The sequence below is a fragment of the Protopterus annectens genome, chromosome 12.part0, assembly GCF_019279795.1.
Source record: "Protopterus annectens isolate FY-2018-M chromosome 12.part0, PAN1.0, whole genome shotgun sequence".
In the NCBI taxonomy this organism is placed as follows: Eukaryota; Metazoa; Chordata; order Ceratodontiformes; family Protopteridae; genus Protopterus; species Protopterus annectens.
The window spans coordinates 882670705-882688739 of record NC_056746.1 but is presented as its reverse complement, the minus strand read 5'-3'; the positions used below and the strand labels follow the sequence as shown (position 1 = coordinate 882688739).

Genomic DNA, 18035 nt, shown 5'->3' with positions numbered 1-18035 from the left:
CTCCATTATGTTCTATTCCTTCATTTAAATATAAACTTCTAGACCATTACTCATTCCATACATCTCCTACAACTGTAACATGCTGCATTTTAATAAACTCCTCTCTCTCAGCCTACAGTAATAGCCTGCGACACATGAATCTTTTGGTAAAACACAAGGCAATGTTTCTCATTACAATGTACAGCTAAAATTCAAGAAACAGTTTCCCAAATTATGCACTTCTTACCTGTAAGATCATGACTTGTGATGAAGCTCTCTGTTGCAGGATGAAAAGCCCTCTCAACCGCTGTGACACGTCTTGCTACACAAATCATGCAGGATTGCAAGTCTATAAACAAGAGAGATATCAGACATTAAATAAAAAATCTCAACCTGAACTACAATGGTGGTACACGTGGTTAAATCAACTTGAATCACGATTGCGTTTTTTCTTAAAATATTTAAGTTCAGTTACCCTAACAATAATGGTACATGCATATGAAATCAAACTGAACTATGATGGTGTACACAAAACTCTATGTAACACAATAATTCAAGCATTTAAAATTTATCAGCCTGAGGTACAATGATATAGACGCTTAAACAACTTCAGTAAAAATGGTACAATAATTTAAAAATCAACCCGAATTTCAGTGAACCATGCTTTTAAAAAAACAGATTAAATCTCAATTACAGAAGTTCTCAACCTTAACTGCAATGTTTTTAAAAATTGATAAACCTAAATTACAATATATGCATTTAAATTACAACAAATGCAACTAAAACTAACCAATATTAAGTAAAATAGAGTCTCAAACAACCACATTACTAAACTGCAAGAATGTGCTTACTCAGAAGTAAAAGGTCTTAGAATACTTCATAAGCAGACTGTTCCCATGTTAGGCATTCATGAGCAAAGTTCATCCAAGAAGGTTTCACATTCTACATTTACGTCTAAACTCTGCAAACCTCTTATATGAAGACAACAATCTTACAGCCAACTATTTTTTCAAATAACGACAAATATACATTCATCCTTGAATCACGTTTCTGTCAAAGGCTGGCAGAAACCTGAATGTACATCAAAGATGCAAATTATTTTGGATAACTTCCACTAGAATCTTTAATATACTTATTTTTTAAGTGGGTTCCAAAATACAGCAGAGTATTCTAAAAGTGACTGACCAAACTAGTGATCAAGGTACACAAAATATCCCTGTGGCTTAAGAGAGCTTACTGAATAGCACAGGATTTTATACAGCTTAATATACACTATCAAACAGAGGGCTTAACATTCAGATTTCAGTTCCATTACCAGTCAGTTCACCCATAGCAAACAAACGAAAGTTATGGACTTATAACAATACAGACCTTCCTCGTCCAGGACTGTTTACTTCAGATGGACTTGGCTGTCGCCGACAGCACAAACTCAGCATCTTCAAGCTTTCCTCTAAAGCTCAAGCTAATCTCCTCAATCCCATAATGCACCTTGCTTCCCTTTCTTCACCAGACTGAGCTTGCTACCAGACTTGGTCACTAGGAAATACACAGCACTCCTCTGTCTCAAAAAGGGTTACAACCCTTGCTTCCCCTAAAGGTCTCAGGTAATGCTGAATAGTCCAGTACGGGCAGGACAGAAATTTATTTTATTTAAGTTTGATAACCAGGGAAGTCCACTGGGCCAAGAAGAGCCCGTTTTCAGTGGAGGCCCTGGAAGAAAAGCTCCACAATAATTGCAAGTTACATTTCACATGTTAGAAAAGGACATAGTTCATATACAGCTAATTAAATGTTTACAGATAAGCTCCATGATATTTGTAACTGGCTTGTAACAATGTTACAAAAATGAAAAGACATAATTCAATACAGAAATTTCACCATTTACATAAAGTGAATATTTTTGTTATAAACTCAGTTGTAGGTTTAACATTTCAAAATATACAGCTTCTAGCCATTAGTAGGTTAGGAAAATATTATGCATGGAGAGGGTAATAGTATATTTGGGACTGGAGAATATAGTACAAGGTATTAGAGAGAAAATTAGTTTTTAGTAGGGGAGGGATTGTTTTGGGTGGGATGAAGTAACAGAGTAGCCGGATGAGTCAGTGCAAGGTCGAATGGGGGGGAGGGGTTAAGTTGGAGTGTGGCAACGGCATTCCGACTTGGAAGAAAGATGAGAAAGTAGCTAAGATTTGAAATGTGTACGGTTAGGTAGGTTGCATAGGTGTGTGGGGAGAGAGTTCCACTGTTTACCTAAGGAGTGGGACAGCATTAGATGTCCAAGAGGTCGTGCAGGTTTGTGGACCCGACGGAGATTTTGGATCTGAGTGAGCGGTTGGGAATGTAAGGTTTTAAGGAAGTAGAGAGAGCTGGGCAGTTGGCAGATTTAAAGATGAGCTTGTGGGCAATGGTGAGTTGTAGGTAACTGAGGTAGTTGGGCAGTTCAAGCCAGTTGAGGGTGAAGTGGGAGTGGCAGTGGTGGGATGAGTTTTTTGAATTGGTTGCAAATTTGGAGATCTTATGGTAGCAGGATTCAAGTTTGGACTGAAGGCCAAGATGGAGATGGGTGAAAAGTGGGGCACCATACATAAGGGAGGGGAGTATGAAGATGCAAAAGTTTGACGGGTAGAGGGGCTTAGGAAGTGGTTGTGCCTGTAAAGGAGACCTAACTTTTGGTGGATTTTCTTAATTGTGGAGTGGATTTGGGTGTCAAATTTTAGTTCTACATCAATAATTATGCCAAGAAGCCTGGTGCTGGGAAATATTTCAAGGAGGGTGTTGTTTTGGCTCTGTATGGTGAATGTGGATTTTGTCAATGGAGTTTTTGGTAGGGGAAAAAACACTAGTTTGGTTTTGCTTGCATTTAGTGCATCCAAGTTTCTGTTTTGGAGAAGGCTAGCTGGGTTTTTGCTAGGAGCTTGGAGGTGGAGAAAGCTGAGCAGATGTTTGTTGAGTCATCTGCATATTGGATAAGTGAATCTGGGATGGATTGGTTTGGTGAAAGTTGTTAATAGGTTGAATTGAAGAAGGCCAAGAACAGAACCCTGTGGGACACCTGTGGGTGTGGGAAGGAAGGGGGAGGTTGAAGTTTTCCATTGGACATCTTGTTGGCGGTTTGACAAGTAGCTGGGAAACCAGGCAATGGTGATGGGAGAGAGGTGTAAGGTGGAGAGTTGGGATATAAGCAGGGTGTGTGAAATGGTGTAAAAGGCATTTGACAGATATAGGAAGATGTGGATACAAACTTGCTTGAGTCGCATTCAAGGTTTATGGTTTCAAGAAAGGAAAGAAGGGCAGTCATGGTGCTGTAGCCACGGCAGAAGCCATGTTGGGTAGGGGAGAGGAGATTTAGTGTTAGGTGTGCCATAAGTTGTGCTTGTATTGTGTTCTCTAGTATTTTAGAAAGAGGGGAAAGGATGGCAATAGTCCTGAAGTTGGTGGCATCAGTATTTTTGCCACCTTTGTGGAGGGGGATGATGTAAGCATGGTGCCAGATAGAAGGGACGTATGATTCTTGTATGGATCTATTCATAAGAATAGAGATGGGATAGGCAATGCTGTCCGCAGACTGTGAGGAAGGTGGGTGAAAGGTTGTCGGGTGCATTGCAAAAGGGTTTGAGGTTGAGAAGTCTTTTTATAGTACTTGTGGGACAGGCTTCAAGCAGAAGGATGCGGATGAAGGTTGATTGGGGTGGTGGTTGGGACAGGAGGGGGTGGGAAGGAGGCTGATAGTTTAGCTATGCAGTCTACGAAGAATGAGTTGAACTGGCTGGCTGTTTTAAGGTTGGAGAGGTTGGGGTCTGGGCAGGGGTTTTCTTTGTTGCCCTGATGCAGCATGGATTTGATGAAGTCCCAGAATTTTTGGGGATTTGTTGAATGCTAGGACTGGAGTTTGGAGTAGTGGACTTTGTAGTCTTTAATTATTAGTTTTTTTGCGGGGTTTAGTAGTTGCTTATACTCTAAGAGGGTATTAGGGTTTTTATGTTTTTGATATTGTTTCCATTTTTTGTCCCTTTGGTGCAAGGCTAGTTTAGTATCTTTTGATACCCCTGGGCAAGGATTGGTTTTGATGCGTTTGGTTCGATGGGGGGGGGGCTTGCTGATTGAGAAGAGTTAGGAATGAGTGGTTAAAGTAGGAAACGGCATCATCTAGAGGAAGAGTTTTTATAGGGGACCAGTCAGTATGCTTTAAGCATTCGGAGAAAGTTAGAGGGTTGAAAGAGGAGAGGTTGTGGGTTTGTATGTAGTGGTGTTGTTTATGCAGTGGAGATGGGAGACAGTCGGCAAAGGCTGGTAGGTGATCACTGAGAGTATCAGGTAATGTTCCGGCTTTGGTGATAAAGTTTGGGTGAGGTGTTAGGATCCAGTCAATGATGGTACCAGGAGGTAACATCTTTACTTGGTCTGGCTGGAGAATGTATTAGCTGGGGGAAGTTGTACAGGTTGTTTGTGTGGGACGGGGCTTCAGATTTAATAGTATTCCAGTTGAGGATGGCATCACAGAGTATATAGGTTTCAATTTTTACACTGGTGGAGAACCAGGACAGGATGTGGTCAAGAGTTTTGATATCACCAGGGGGAATACAGACGGCAGCAATACATATGGACTTGTGGTTGTTTATTTTTAGTCTTCTTTCTTCTTCTTCTTTCATCTTTTGCTGGTTAGGGGTTGCCACAGTGGATCATCTTGTCCACTCATGATTGCCAGTGGAGTTTTTTACGGTGTCGAGTTGCCAGCCTGGCGCCCAGCCTTCCACAGAAGGCACACACGCACACTTAGGGCCAATATAGAGTGTCAAATCCACCTACTGCATGTCTTTGGGATGTGGGAGGAAACCCATGCGACCACAGGGAGGACATGCAGACTCCGCACAGAAGGCACCCCAGCAAAGAATTGAACCAGAGTACCTCTTGCTGTGAGGCGACAACGCTAACCTCTGCACCAACCTATTATAATTTCAGCATTGGCAAAGGTTGGTATTTTATTGGAGTAGGGAGAAATCAGCAAGAAGACAGAATGAGGGAAGGTACGTTAAAGTGAATACACATGGATTATTAAAATCTACTGTTATGGTAAATGCACAAGTTTCAATATTTTACGTGATCCAATCTATCCACTTCAAAATGCCAGAGGCCCTAAAGGTCTGTCTTGGAAGGCATCATGAGAGAATAACGTGGATGCTAACTTAAAGACCTAGAAAGTACAGTTGTGTACACTTACCATAAATGTAGATGTTAGAGTGTATTCACTGTTGCAGTTATCAAATTTGGGTTACCTGCTTGCAGTAGCCCTCAGTCGGCCTGATTATCAAAATCTTGGGTCCTGTGTCGGTTGCTGTTTCATCTTCCATGAAGTCAGGTACTCAGGGGTATAAAGTATGCAACCGACACCATTACATCAGTTTTTCTTGCCCCAGATGTCAGGTGCCCCCATAATGGGAAGCAATTACATATACAAGGTTACACCTCCAACAAAAAAGCAAATACACTAAAAAGTTTTAAACATAGTAAGCAAAAATACAGGTATAGCCAATAGAAGTCAGGGGGCTGGAGGGGAGGGTAACTAGGACTGCAACAGTGAATACACTCGAACAACTACATTTATGGTAAGTGTACAGACCTGTACTATGTTCTTCGTGTTTCACTGTTGCAGTCATTACATTTGGGTAGATTCCCAAAGCTAAGGATGGGAGGTGGAAATTAGACAGCATTAGGACCAGCTATAAGGCCCTGCAAGACTGCAGTGGCACAGCGAGCTCTGGATTTAGAGAAAACTGACAAATGGTAATGCTTGGTGAAAGTAATGCTTGGTGAAATTATGTACAGAACTCCAGGTAGCAGCTTCTAGGATGTCCCTGGTAGGGACACCTCTGAGAAAGGCTGTAGAGGTAGATGCAGCCCTGGTTGAATGTGGTCTTATCCCCTGTAGGATAGGTTTTCCATGGTGCTTATAGCAGAAATTAATGCAATAGACTATCCATTTAGAAATGGTTTGCTTTGAAATGGCCTTCCCCTCTGCCCCTGCAGCAAATGCCACCAGCAGCTGTTCAGTTTTCCTGAGAGGTTTAGTCCTGTCCAAGTAAAATCTAAGTTGTCTGTTCACATCTAAGGAGTGCAGTATACGCTCCCCTTTGTTCTGTGGGTTACAAAAAAAGGTTGGCAAATGAACGGACTGATTAAGAGCCACACTGGATACTACCTTGGGCATGAAAGAGGAACTGGTCCTGAGGGACACCCTGTCTGCAACAAAGATGGTGAAATGCTCCACTGCCATAAGGGCCTGTAATGTAGACACCCTTCTTGCTGAAGTGATGGATAAAAGGAAGGCTGTATTCCAAGAAATGAATTTCAACTCTGCACTTGCAGCTGGCTCAAAAGGAGGTAGAGTGAGTTTTTCCAATGCAAAGTTAAGGTCCCAGACTGGAGCTGGGGATCTCCTGGGTGGTCTTAATGTTCTGTTGTAATGAGCTGAAATGGCTGAGGCATGAATTTTGATGGAGGAAAATGAAAGGCCCTTGTAAAGCATCTCAGTTAAGTATTGAAAAATATGAGGTAAATTGGGCGCTGCTGTGCCCATCCCCCAAGTTTGGTTCCAGGAACAGAATCTTTTCCATTTTTCAGCATAAGATTATCTAGTACTAGGCCTACATGCCTCCCAGAATGACATCCAACACTTGTTTACTGATGGATGGTAACAGAGATCAGGTAATTAGCCAGGCTGCCAGGTTCAGGGTTTGAAGCTGAGGGTGCAGAATCTGGCCCTCCTGCAGGGACAGCAGGGAAGGGGTCTGAGGCAGGTGCCATGGTGCCAGCTGTGACACACTGCACAAGAGGGGGTACACCAGTGTTGGCGTGGCCAGTCTGGTGCAATCAGTATCATCTTTGGTTTGTCCTGTTTGATCTTTAGTAGTACCTTGGAGAGGAGGCAGACGGGGAAAGGCATAAACTGATAGACTTTTCCAGAAGGACAGAGCATCCACTTTCCAAGCTTGTTTGTGGAGAGTCCTTGTGCAGAATTTGCCCAATTGGTAGTTTTTGGGGTGAGGCAAACAGGTCTATATCTTGGGCTCCCCCATTTGTTTGTGTGGGTCCATAAGATTTCTGCTCAGTTCGTCTGCCAGTGTATTTAGCTTTCTTGGCAGGAATTGAGCCTGTAGGTGCACTTGGTAGCTCAAGGCTGTGTTCCACAGAACCATGGCTAGTCTGCAGAGACTGTATGAGTGGGTTCCCCCTGGTTGTTTATGTACCACATAATGGTTTTGCCCATCTTTACCATTAATTGTCCTGGAAGAATGTGGTCCTTGAAGGCTGTCAGAGCATTCTGTACAGCTAACATTTCTTTTTGATTGATATGTGGGTGCATTTGACTTGGGTTCCATTTGCCCTGAATGCACTTCCCTGCCATGTGAGCCCCCCATGCATAGTCTGATGAGTCTGTTGTTAAGGTTTGGGCAGCAGGGGGTAGAGTGAATGGCAGTCCCTTGTTTTGGTGGCAGGCCTCTGCCCACCAAAGGAACTGTAACTGTAGGCAAGGTATGACAGGAATCATTGCTTCTAGATTCTGAGAATATTGACACCATAGGCTTTTTAGATACCATTGTAGTTTCTTCATATGCAGTCTTGCATATGGAATTAGGAGAATGCAGGAGGCCATGAACCCAAAGACTTGCAGTATTTGTCTTGCAGATAGAGCAGGGTCTTTGTAGCCATTAGTTTGAAGTAAGCTGTCAAATGAACTTGTTTCTCTGGCGTGAGGAAAGCCATCTGGGAAGTTGTGTACAAGCTTGCTCCCAGGAATACAATTTGTTGGTAGGGTACAAGATGTGATTTTTTTTTCGTTTATGGTGTACCCCAGAGAAGCTAGCACCTTTCGTCCAAATGCCAGATGATTCAAAAGAATGTCCTGGCTTTCTGTCTGAATTAGACAATCATCCAGGCATGTGTATATCTGAATATTTCTTTGCCTGCAAAATGCAATGATTGGAGCTAGGCAATTTGTGAATACCCTGGGCACAGCAGAAGACAAAGGGCAGTGCAGAGAACTGACCGTGCATATAGCCTGCTTTGAAGCATAGGTACCTTCTGTAAGATTCCCTGAATGGGATGTGCAGGTAGGCTTCCTTTAAATCCAGTGTTGCCAACCAGGCATCCTTGACTAGCATAGGAAGCAACTGGTGAAGAGTTAACATCTTGAATTTTAGGATCACCAAAAGTGTTTAGGACAGACAGATTCAGGATAGGTTGCCAGGAGGTGTCTTTTCTGGGCACCAGGAAAAGTCTTGAGTAGAAACCTTGTCTCATTTCCTCTTCTGGGACAGTCTGAATAGTCGTTTTACTTGAGAGAACTTGCTGTTGAGCCTCTGCCCACTGATTTGGGGGTAGCTCTGGCCAACCATTTGGGGTTGAAGTGTGGAAGTGGAATCTGTATCCTTGGGAAACTATATTTAAAACCCATTTGTCCTGGGTAATGAGTTCCCAGTTTTTTGCCTGCAGAGCAATCCTTCCCGCTAAAGGAGCAGTCAGTTGAGAAGGGCTTGGAAGTTTTAAAGTTAAGTCACTGAGACAGTTTACCATAGGGGGGCTCTTACTACTCCCTGATTTTGAAGTGGGAGCCCCCCACTGCTTAGTCCTGTGCGTACCTTGAGACTGAAGCCTGGGTGTTCTGCTGGTTCTGGGTTTGGACTGAGAGGGCCTGGAAGAGGCAGGCAAGGACCAATTCTTAGAGGGCCAATGCCTACTACATCTTGGAGGCTGTACTTGCAGGGAATCCTTAACAGTTTGCATAGATTTAGCTTTTTCCTCCATCTTTTTAAGTACTACTTCTGCCTTTTTGCCAAACAGGTGGTCCTGGTCTAAGGGAGCATCCAGCAATTTAGCTTTAACATGATCTGGCAAAGATTGCTCCTTAAGCCAAGCATGCCTTCCAAGTACAGACCCAGTGACATCAGCCCTGCAAGATGCCTCCTGTGAATCAAAACCACATTGCCAAGTATGTTTTCCAACTTGTTCAGCAGAATGCATTAAATCCTGTAAATCCTTATTTTCAGCACAGCCAGGAATCAACATCATTTTCTGTTTAAGCAATCCAATAATATGCTGCTGATACTTTAACATATGAAACCAGCAGTTTAAGGCCCTAATGGCCAAGGTTGCAGAAGTATACCTTCATACACTATCTACCCAGCACCCTGGAATCTCTAACAGAGGGGGTAGGATTTTTGGCAGTAGTAGCCTTAATGCCCTTGGGTCCCTGTGAAATGGTCTCAGGATCCGCAGTAAGATTTTTAAAGAGGACCTTGAGAGTCAGGAACCCTGTAATATCTACCTGGTTTTCTGGGAGCAAGAGGTAAGGAGTCAGGGCTCAAGCTAGATTCTGAAAAGGCATCAACAATGTCCAGTACAGGGGGGGGGGGTTAGCTAAAGGTCTCTGTTGGGGCAGGAGTAAGAAATTCCTAAGCCTCTTAGAGTAATCCTGGCTTTGACAGTGAAAATGCTCCCTAAGAGTATGTAAGGTTTCATCAAAAGAGAAATCCTCTGGAGGGGAAGCAGAGGGAATAATCCTCTGCATTAGAATCCTCATAGGTAGAGAAGGGTAAATCCTAGTCATCAAAGGAAACAAATTCCGGAATCCTGCTCAGAAGAATCATGAGCAAATTCAGTCCTAGGTGTCTTAGGAGGGAAGGTTGGCTTCCCCTGATTAAAGTAATAAGGTCTTCAGCCATTCTTATTTGTTATTTAGGAATAGAGGCCTGACCATGCGGTCTGGGCATCGGTTTTATAGGCATGGATCAAGTTTTAGGCCTTGAAGAAGATGGCGGTTTAATATGCAAGTCAGTAGGCCTGAATACACCCTCAGAAGCCAGTGCCTGCACACCGGCTTCGGACCCATCCAAGGTAGAGACGTCCGCAGGGTCCACAGCTGAAACATCTCGCGGCATACCAGACTCCAAATGGGTCTCAGTAGAGGCCTGCAAATCTGAAGTAGCGGGTATCAGGGGCTGCGAAAGCGCCAGTGTACTGGCAAACTGGCGACTAGCATAGACGCGTCGTCGGCAGCTTTGCATCTAGGCGGCCTGTCTTTATCTTTGCATTTTTTCAGAATGTCTGTAGTCGGGTGGCTTACTGAAGCCATATCTGGGTAATTGAACCAAGTACCAAAATATTTAGAAGCATAAATATACAGACGACGAATAGTTTGTTGTTTAAATAAGGCACAAAACCGACAGCGAGGTACGTCGTGGTCAGGGCCTAGGCAAGGAATACAGTGCTAACGAAAATCTTTATGAGGTATTTGCTTTCCACAAGAAACACAATTATTGACTTTTACTAACATCGGTTTAGAGCAAGAACAAGTTTCCCCAACGGGGTACATAGCTTTAGTTGAAGACTTCGGTTCTGAAACTCGAAAACGAAATTTTCAGGAGTCAGCCGACCGGCACTTGTGAACTGATTCTGCTTCGGGCACCGCACGGCAAGAAAGACTGATGTAATGGCATCGGCTGCATGCTTTATACCCCTGACGTCGTGGAAGATGAGACAGCAACTGACGCAGGACTTTGGTAATCAGGCCGACTGAGGGCTACTGCAAGCAGATAATCCAAATACGATGACTGCAACACAAACAAGAAAAACATTTTAAGATTACATCCAGCTGGAAGTGTCTTGCTGTGAAGCCCACGTTGCATCAACACAATCATCATCTACTTACAAGTTTCTAAAGGCTAAAGTAGGAGCAACGAATATAGCTGAATGAGCTCTGGGTTTACCTGGAAGTATTTTTTTACTAAAAATGTAACAGTAAGAAATGCAATCTGACATTCATCTTTAGAATGTGTCTTGCAGTTTGATACCAAGTAAATGAAAACTGATCATACCTTCTGCGAAGTTTAGTCCTATGTAAATAAAATCTCAGCTGTTCATGAACATCTAGAAAATGTAATTTATATTCCCCTCCATTTGACTACTCGGGGGGAAAAATACTGGTAGAGTAATTAAGTGGTTAAAAGACAAATCCGAAGACATCAGCAATGGTATATAACTGATCAATATGTGAATTAGGAGAGGTCTCTTGGCGTGAAAAAGTTAAAGCCAAAAAAAAAAAAAAATATATATATATATATATATATATATATATATATATATATATATATATATATATATATATATATATATCTGACTAGCCAATACATTTTTCATATCCTCCTTTTTGATATCATAGAGGTGTTGGTACATTCTGCTCCTAAGGGCATTGATTGTCTTGTCAATATAGAAACAGGGACACTGGGTACACATCCCTATGTAAACAACACCCTTACTACTACAAGTATATTTCTTCTTGTGAATATATTTCCCATAATTAGGTATAATTAATTCAGTCCCTTCCAAAATATATTTACATTGTGAGCAAAAGCCACATTTAAACATACCTCTAATCTCAGGGCAGCCTTCTTGTACTCTCTCCAACATGTTTTTTTATAGTTGTATCCTTTTTGTAAACTATATTAGGGCCAGTTCCCACAATGTCCAAATGTTCCTGGTTGGTACTAAACAAATTCCAATTATGTTTTATTATGTTACTTATGTTTGTAAACTGCTGATTATATTTGAAAATAGCAGCTCTTTTGAATGTTTTGTTTTCCCTTCTAGAATCACCTGAAAAAGAGGCGTCACACCCTTTACCTAGTAAAGGGACAAATATCCCTTGTTTTCTCTTATTTACAACCTCTTTCAAAATAGTATTAATAAACCGTAATGGATAAGGGATTACGAAGCCTGATAAGAGGGTGGGTTAGTAATCATGGACAAAAACACATACATCAATAAAATGTTTGAGATTCTGTATACTGACACGTATTGCCAGATTAGTATCAATGAGAAACACATCCTATATAGGAAAGTGGATATTATATTGGAAGAACTTCTTCTGAATAGACAAATCACATTAGATGAATGGTCCTATATGGAAGTAAAATGTCCAAAGATTGCTACTACTTTTGGCATACCAAAACTACATAAAGATGTGAAAAATCCCCCCCTTAGACCTATAGTTGACGCAAAAGCGTCAAAAACCTATTTTATAGCTAAATTCATAGATTCACAATTGAAAAATATATTAAATAATTGTAATTGGATCATCAAGGACTCATGGGACTTATTAAAAAAGAACAAAAATATGTACAATCACAGTCTTATTTTTGTAACCATAGACGTCAAGGATTTGTTTTCTGTCATCCCTCACGACATTGGTATTGACTGGTTTTATTCATACCTATGTCGGTTTACCGAAATGAGGCATGATAGGATTCTTACCATTAGAAGCCTTATGGAAATCATTTTGGACACCAACATAATTGTATTTGAAGGACAATTATTCCAAGTAAAGGTGTAGCCATGGGGGCTACTTGTGCACCCATTTTTGCTAACAGTTTTAGCATTCTGGGAGACTGAACTTATTATGTCTAGCCCCTATGAAAAACATTGGAAATACTATGGGCGTTACCCTAGACGATATTGTTATTTTATGGAATGAAAGTTTGGAATTATTAAATGAATTTTTGGGATTTATTAAAGAAAGCACAACTTTTTTGGAATTTTCACATACTATATCAACTGAGAAAACTGATTATCTGGACATCATTATTTACAAGAACAACCTCAATAATTGTTTTGAGACTATTTTTAGATAACCCACATATTCCGACTCACTTCTGCATTTCACCAGTTTCCATCCTCTCTGTCAGAAGGCACTGGTAAAAGGACAGGGAGTGAGGTTGGCTAGGATGATTTCTGATTATCAAGAGTTTTTAGATCAAATCCATATTTTAAAGGGAATGTTAACAAACAGAGGTTATCCATTACGGTTTATTAATACTATTTTGAAAGAGGTTGTAAATAAGAGAAAACAAGGGATATTTGTCCCTTTACTAGGTAAAGGGTGTGACGCCTCTTTTTCAGGTGATTATAGAAGGGATAACAAAACATTCAAAAGAGCTGCTATTTTCAAATATAATCAGCAGTTTACAAACATAAGTAACATAATAAAACATAATTGGAACTTGTTTAGTACCAACCAGGAACATTTGGACATTGTGGGAACTGGCCCTAATATAGTTTACAAAAAGAATACAACTATAAAAAACATGTTGGAGAGAGTACAAGAAGGCTGCCCTGAGATTAGAGGTATGTTTAAATGTGGCTTTTGCTCACAATGTAAATATATTTTGGAAGGGACTGAATTAATTATACCTAATTATGGGAAATATATTCACAAGAAGAAATATACTTGTAGTAGTAAGGGTGTTGTGTACATAGGGATGTGTACCAAGTGTCCCTGTTTCTATATAGACAATCAATGCCCTTAGGAGCAGAATGTACCAACACCTCTATGATATCAAAAAGGAGGATATGAAAAATGTATTGGCTAGTCATATTAAGAGTAATACAGAATTTACACAGTGTGGATTCCGTCTTTCCTTTCTGAGGTCTTCGGTTTGGTTTTGGTTTGTGGAAAAGTTTGTGGTTAATATATATCAATTTGGGCAAAACAAAGAAGAAATATATAAAAACGTAAGGGGCATCTTCGAAGAAACTTAGCATGACTGTTCAGCAAAAAGCGGTTCAAGTTGCAACTTTAGTCACGGAGAATATATTAAAAAAATAAATAAATAAATAAATCAAATGCACTCGGAATGTAAAAGGACAAAGCAAGTAGCCATTCCAATAAGCTGAAAAAAAACTGCAGAAATCAGACTGATATGAAAGTAACTGGCAGAGCAGAACTGAAATTATTTATTTTTGCTAAACCACAGCAATGAGTAGGAGTAAACAAAATTAATTCTGTAACAGTACAGATAAGAAGCTGAAATTGTGTTTCACAGCACAGTCTCTCTGCTCCAAATCTAACAGAGGATGCTGACAGGTAAGTGCAAGTCTTACATCTTATATCCATCTGTCCTCAGAATGTTTTTTTTGAGGGTCAATGACTTGGTGGAAGAAGAGACTACAGAGAAAAAGTTTAGTTGACAAACAGACAGAGGGCAAGCTGAAGAGGGCTCTGCTTATCATGCTTCTGTCAATAAGAAAGCTCAAAGACTTTAACAATTAGACCTCTTTTTTATTACTGTTCCATAGGAAAAAAACGAGTGACAAAAAAGAAAAACGTTATGTACTTACCATAACTTGGCATCTGTGTTATTCTACGTCATCATTCATTACCATAGGGTCTAAGATCCCATACTGGATCCAAGCCAGCAACATACTACAGAGCGTTCCTAGGCTCTAGCTTCTCCCTATCCCATGATGCCAGTTGCCCTCTAACCCCCAGATCGAGTTTGCTGTCGTGTTCCCAAGGACTACTCCTGCAAAACTGGAAGGAAAACATCCAACATCCTCCATGATCCACAAGGTAGGGGAATGGTGGGAGGGAAAAATGTGATGAATGACTACGTAGGAGAACACATGCCAAGTTATGTTAAGTACATAACATTTTATATGATGTTATCCAAGTCATCATTCATCACCATAGGGTCAGAGTCTCCAGCTACCATTTACCCTGGAAGGCCTCAAAAGGAAGGACAAACCAGAGAGCAGTGGAGGAAAAGGAACCCCTGCTCCTAGAAATAAAATCCATCTTCTAGTGAGATATAAATGAGTGAGGATTAGACCAAGTGGCAACAGCACAAATGTCATCAATAGAAAGCCTGGTAAAAAAAGCTGAAGTAGCAACCACGGACTTTGTAGAATAAGCCATGATTCTTCCTAGAACCTTAAGATGGCTATGGACGTAGATAGTGGAGATGCAGCTAGAGATCCATTTAAAGACAGTGACCTTAGAAACTGGAGACAGTGTTTACTGGGGGAAAAGGCCACAAAGAGCTGCTCTGACTTACAAAAACCTTTGGTCCTATGAAACAAACAAGAAAACCACAACTGGTACACAGAGGAAAAGACAGAAAATAAGAAACCAGCTCAAGTATACCTTCACAGCTGAGAAACTGTTAAAAACCAAAATTTTAATGAAAAATAAAAAATGTCTAGATAAAAAAACAATATATGGAGCAAGAGCTAGCAAAACCCGATAAGTGCTTTTGGCATATAGCCTTCTTCAGATCGTGACTTCCTATAGCCCTCTCTTCTTATTTAAAAGAACATCAACCAATCAAATCATATAATTACAGGGCACACCTTCTGATTGACCCAATAGAACAAAATCATTAGTTACCCTATCAGGGCAACACATTCTGAAGGCTCAAACAATAGGCAGTAAGCCTTCAAAGACCCATTTAAACATCTAAGCCAGACCTATATTGGTATACCTTCCGATTAAACCAATGGGACAAAGTCATTGTTTACCCTATCAGGGCAGCATTTTCTGGAGGTTCAACCAATAGGCAACAAGACATCTAATACTCATTTCCATATCTAAGCCAGACCTATGCTGGCTACACCTTCTGACTGATCCAATGAAATAAAATCACTATTTGCCCTATAGGGGCAGCACTTTCTGGGACTCAACCAATAGGTAGCAAACCATCTGAGACTAATTTACATATCTAAGCCAGATTTATATTGGCTTTTTTTTTTCACTTGTAGTATAGTGCCTGAACCCTAGAAAGTCACAAATACACCTAGATTTTAAAAGGCTTTATGTCAAATGTTTGTCAGGAAAACCACCAAATGTGCAAATTTGATTACCTTTAGATAACATAATAAATTTCTGCATAAATCCAAGAAGATGAAAGCCACAGAGATAGAGAGAGAGAGGCCAATGCCTCAGGCCTCCACTAGAGCAGAGGATTCAAGCAAAGTATAGTCTCCAGCTAAAATATGAGAAATGTCCTATATAATATGTATATATAAAATTTGATTACAAAGGTGGTGCTATTGTCATGATGGATTCTTTCTGGTACAGAAATCGAATGTTGAATATGCTGCAGGATGAGCACACATGCAGAAAGATTAGTAAGAATGAGTTACAATCGATCACCAAATTTCAAAATAGTTTTTCTGATATGTTGAAAGACGTATAGCTAAAGGAAGTACAGTTTTGTACCTACCATAAATGTAGATGTTCGAGTGCTAATACAGCTGCAGTCATAACAGATGGGTTCTCCTGCCGTCAGGCGGGCCCTCGGTCAGCCGAATTCCAAAGTCTAGGTCCGGCGTCGGTTGTCGTCGCTTCTTCCCTGACATCACTGCGACAGGGATATAAAGGAACCAGACAACGCCATTTTCTTCAGTTTTTCTTGCCACAGATGTCAGGTGCCCCCAGAAGGAAGGCAATACATAAATTTGTGTAATAAAGCAGTGCAATATAATCAAAATACAGTAGTTGCAAGCAAATACACCATAAATGAATACCCCAAACAGGTTGTATGAGGATGTGTTAGCCTATAGGCCTGTCCCAAGAGGGGAAGGAGGGAGGGAAACCTGGACTGCAGCTGTATTAGCACTCGAACATCTACATTTATGGTAGGTACAAAACTGTACTATGTTCATCGTGCATACAACTGCAGTCATAACAGATGGGTAGAATCCCAAAGCTAAGAAAGGGGTGGTAGGCACTAGGTGGAACTAGGAGGTGCCAGGATGCCCTGCAAGACTGCAGTGGCAAAGCCTGCTCTAGTTTTGGAGTATAATGGTAGGTGGTAGTGCTTGGAGAAGGTATGCACAGAACTCCAAGTGGCTGCTTCCAAAATATCTTTGGTAGGAACTCCTCTGAGGAAAGCTGCAGAGGTAGCTGTGGCCCTTGTAGAGTGAGATCTGATGCCTGTAGGGTACAGTTTTGCCATGAAAAGAACAGCAAAAGCGTATGCAGTGGGCTATCCATTTTGAGATTGTCTGTTTCGAAACAGGCTTTCCTTGAGCTCCTACAGCATAAGACACAAAGAGCTGTTCTGATTTTCTGAAAGGCTTTGTTCTGTCCAGATAATAACGTAGTTGTCTGTGGATGTCCAAGGAATGTAGTAATCTCTCCCCTTTGTTTTGAGGATTAGGATAAAAGGTAGGTAAGTGTATGGCCTGATTCAAAGCTACCCTGGATACCACTTTAGGCATAAAGGACGGGTTGGTTCGTAAGGAAACTCTGTCCTGATGGAAGATAAAAGGCTGCACAGCCATGAGAGCTTGTAGTTCTGAAACTCTACGAGCTGAGGTAATAGCCATAGGAAGGAAAGCCATTTTCCAGGACAAATATTGCAAATCTGATGAGGCAGCTGGCTCAAAGGGAGGCAAGGTCAGTTTTTCCAGAATGAAATTGAGATCCCAAGCAGGTATTGGTTGTTTTGATGGAGGAGAATGAAAGTCCACTGCTTAGCAGCTCAGCTAAATATTGTACTAAATACTGTAGTATTTGAGGTAAATTCAGTTTTCGAGGATCCTGGCCCTTTTTCTCATTCCAGGCACAAAACCGATAACATTTAGAGGAGTAAGCTTTTCTAGTTGATGGCCTGGCCTCCAAAATGACATCCTGCACCTCCTTGGAGAGTAGGGTCTGTTGTGATGCTAAGGAATCTTCCATGCGGCTAGATTGAGTGTTTTTAGCTGGCTGTGAAGAGTTTTGAAGCTGTGCTGAGTCAGGAGAAGAGGCATTAGAGGCAGGGTCCATTGTGGGGAATGCGTCAGGCTACTCAGGAGTGGGTACCAGTGTTGTCTTGGCCAATCCGGAGCAATGAGAATCATCTTTGGTCTGTCTGCTCTTGTTTTCAATAGAACTTTAGGCAGCAGAGGAAGAGGTGGAAAGGCATAAACTGTCATTGATGTCCAACTGAAAGAGAGAGCGTCCACTCTCCAGGCCTTTGGATGGAAAATCCTTGAGCAGAATTTTGTCAATTGGTGATTTTTGTGGGAGGCAAAGAGATCTATGTCTGGCCTTCCCCATGCTTGGATTATTTCTGTAAAAACTTTCGGATGCAACTTCCATTCGTGTGGATCTGTCATATTTCTGCTTAGGTTGTCTGCCAGCGTGTTTTCCTTGCCTGGCAAGCACTGTGCTTGTAGTTCGATTTGTAAGTCCATGGCCATGTTCCAAAGTGACATGGCCAGTCTGCATAGGGGGT

At 41.2% G+C, this 18035-nt stretch overlaps 1 protein-coding gene across 1 annotated transcript in view; it reads right to left on the bottom strand.

The window, feature by feature from the left end:
• NCOA3 (nuclear receptor coactivator 3) overlaps window positions 1-18035 on the bottom strand; it is a gene marked incomplete in the record, with an annotated part of 973610 nt that overhangs the window by 544116 nt on the left and 411459 nt on the right. Inside the window, 1 exon segment of the mRNA XM_044089911.1 lies at window positions 227-328. Within this exon segment, the coding sequence (XP_043945846.1) occupies window positions 227-328 (102 nt within the window).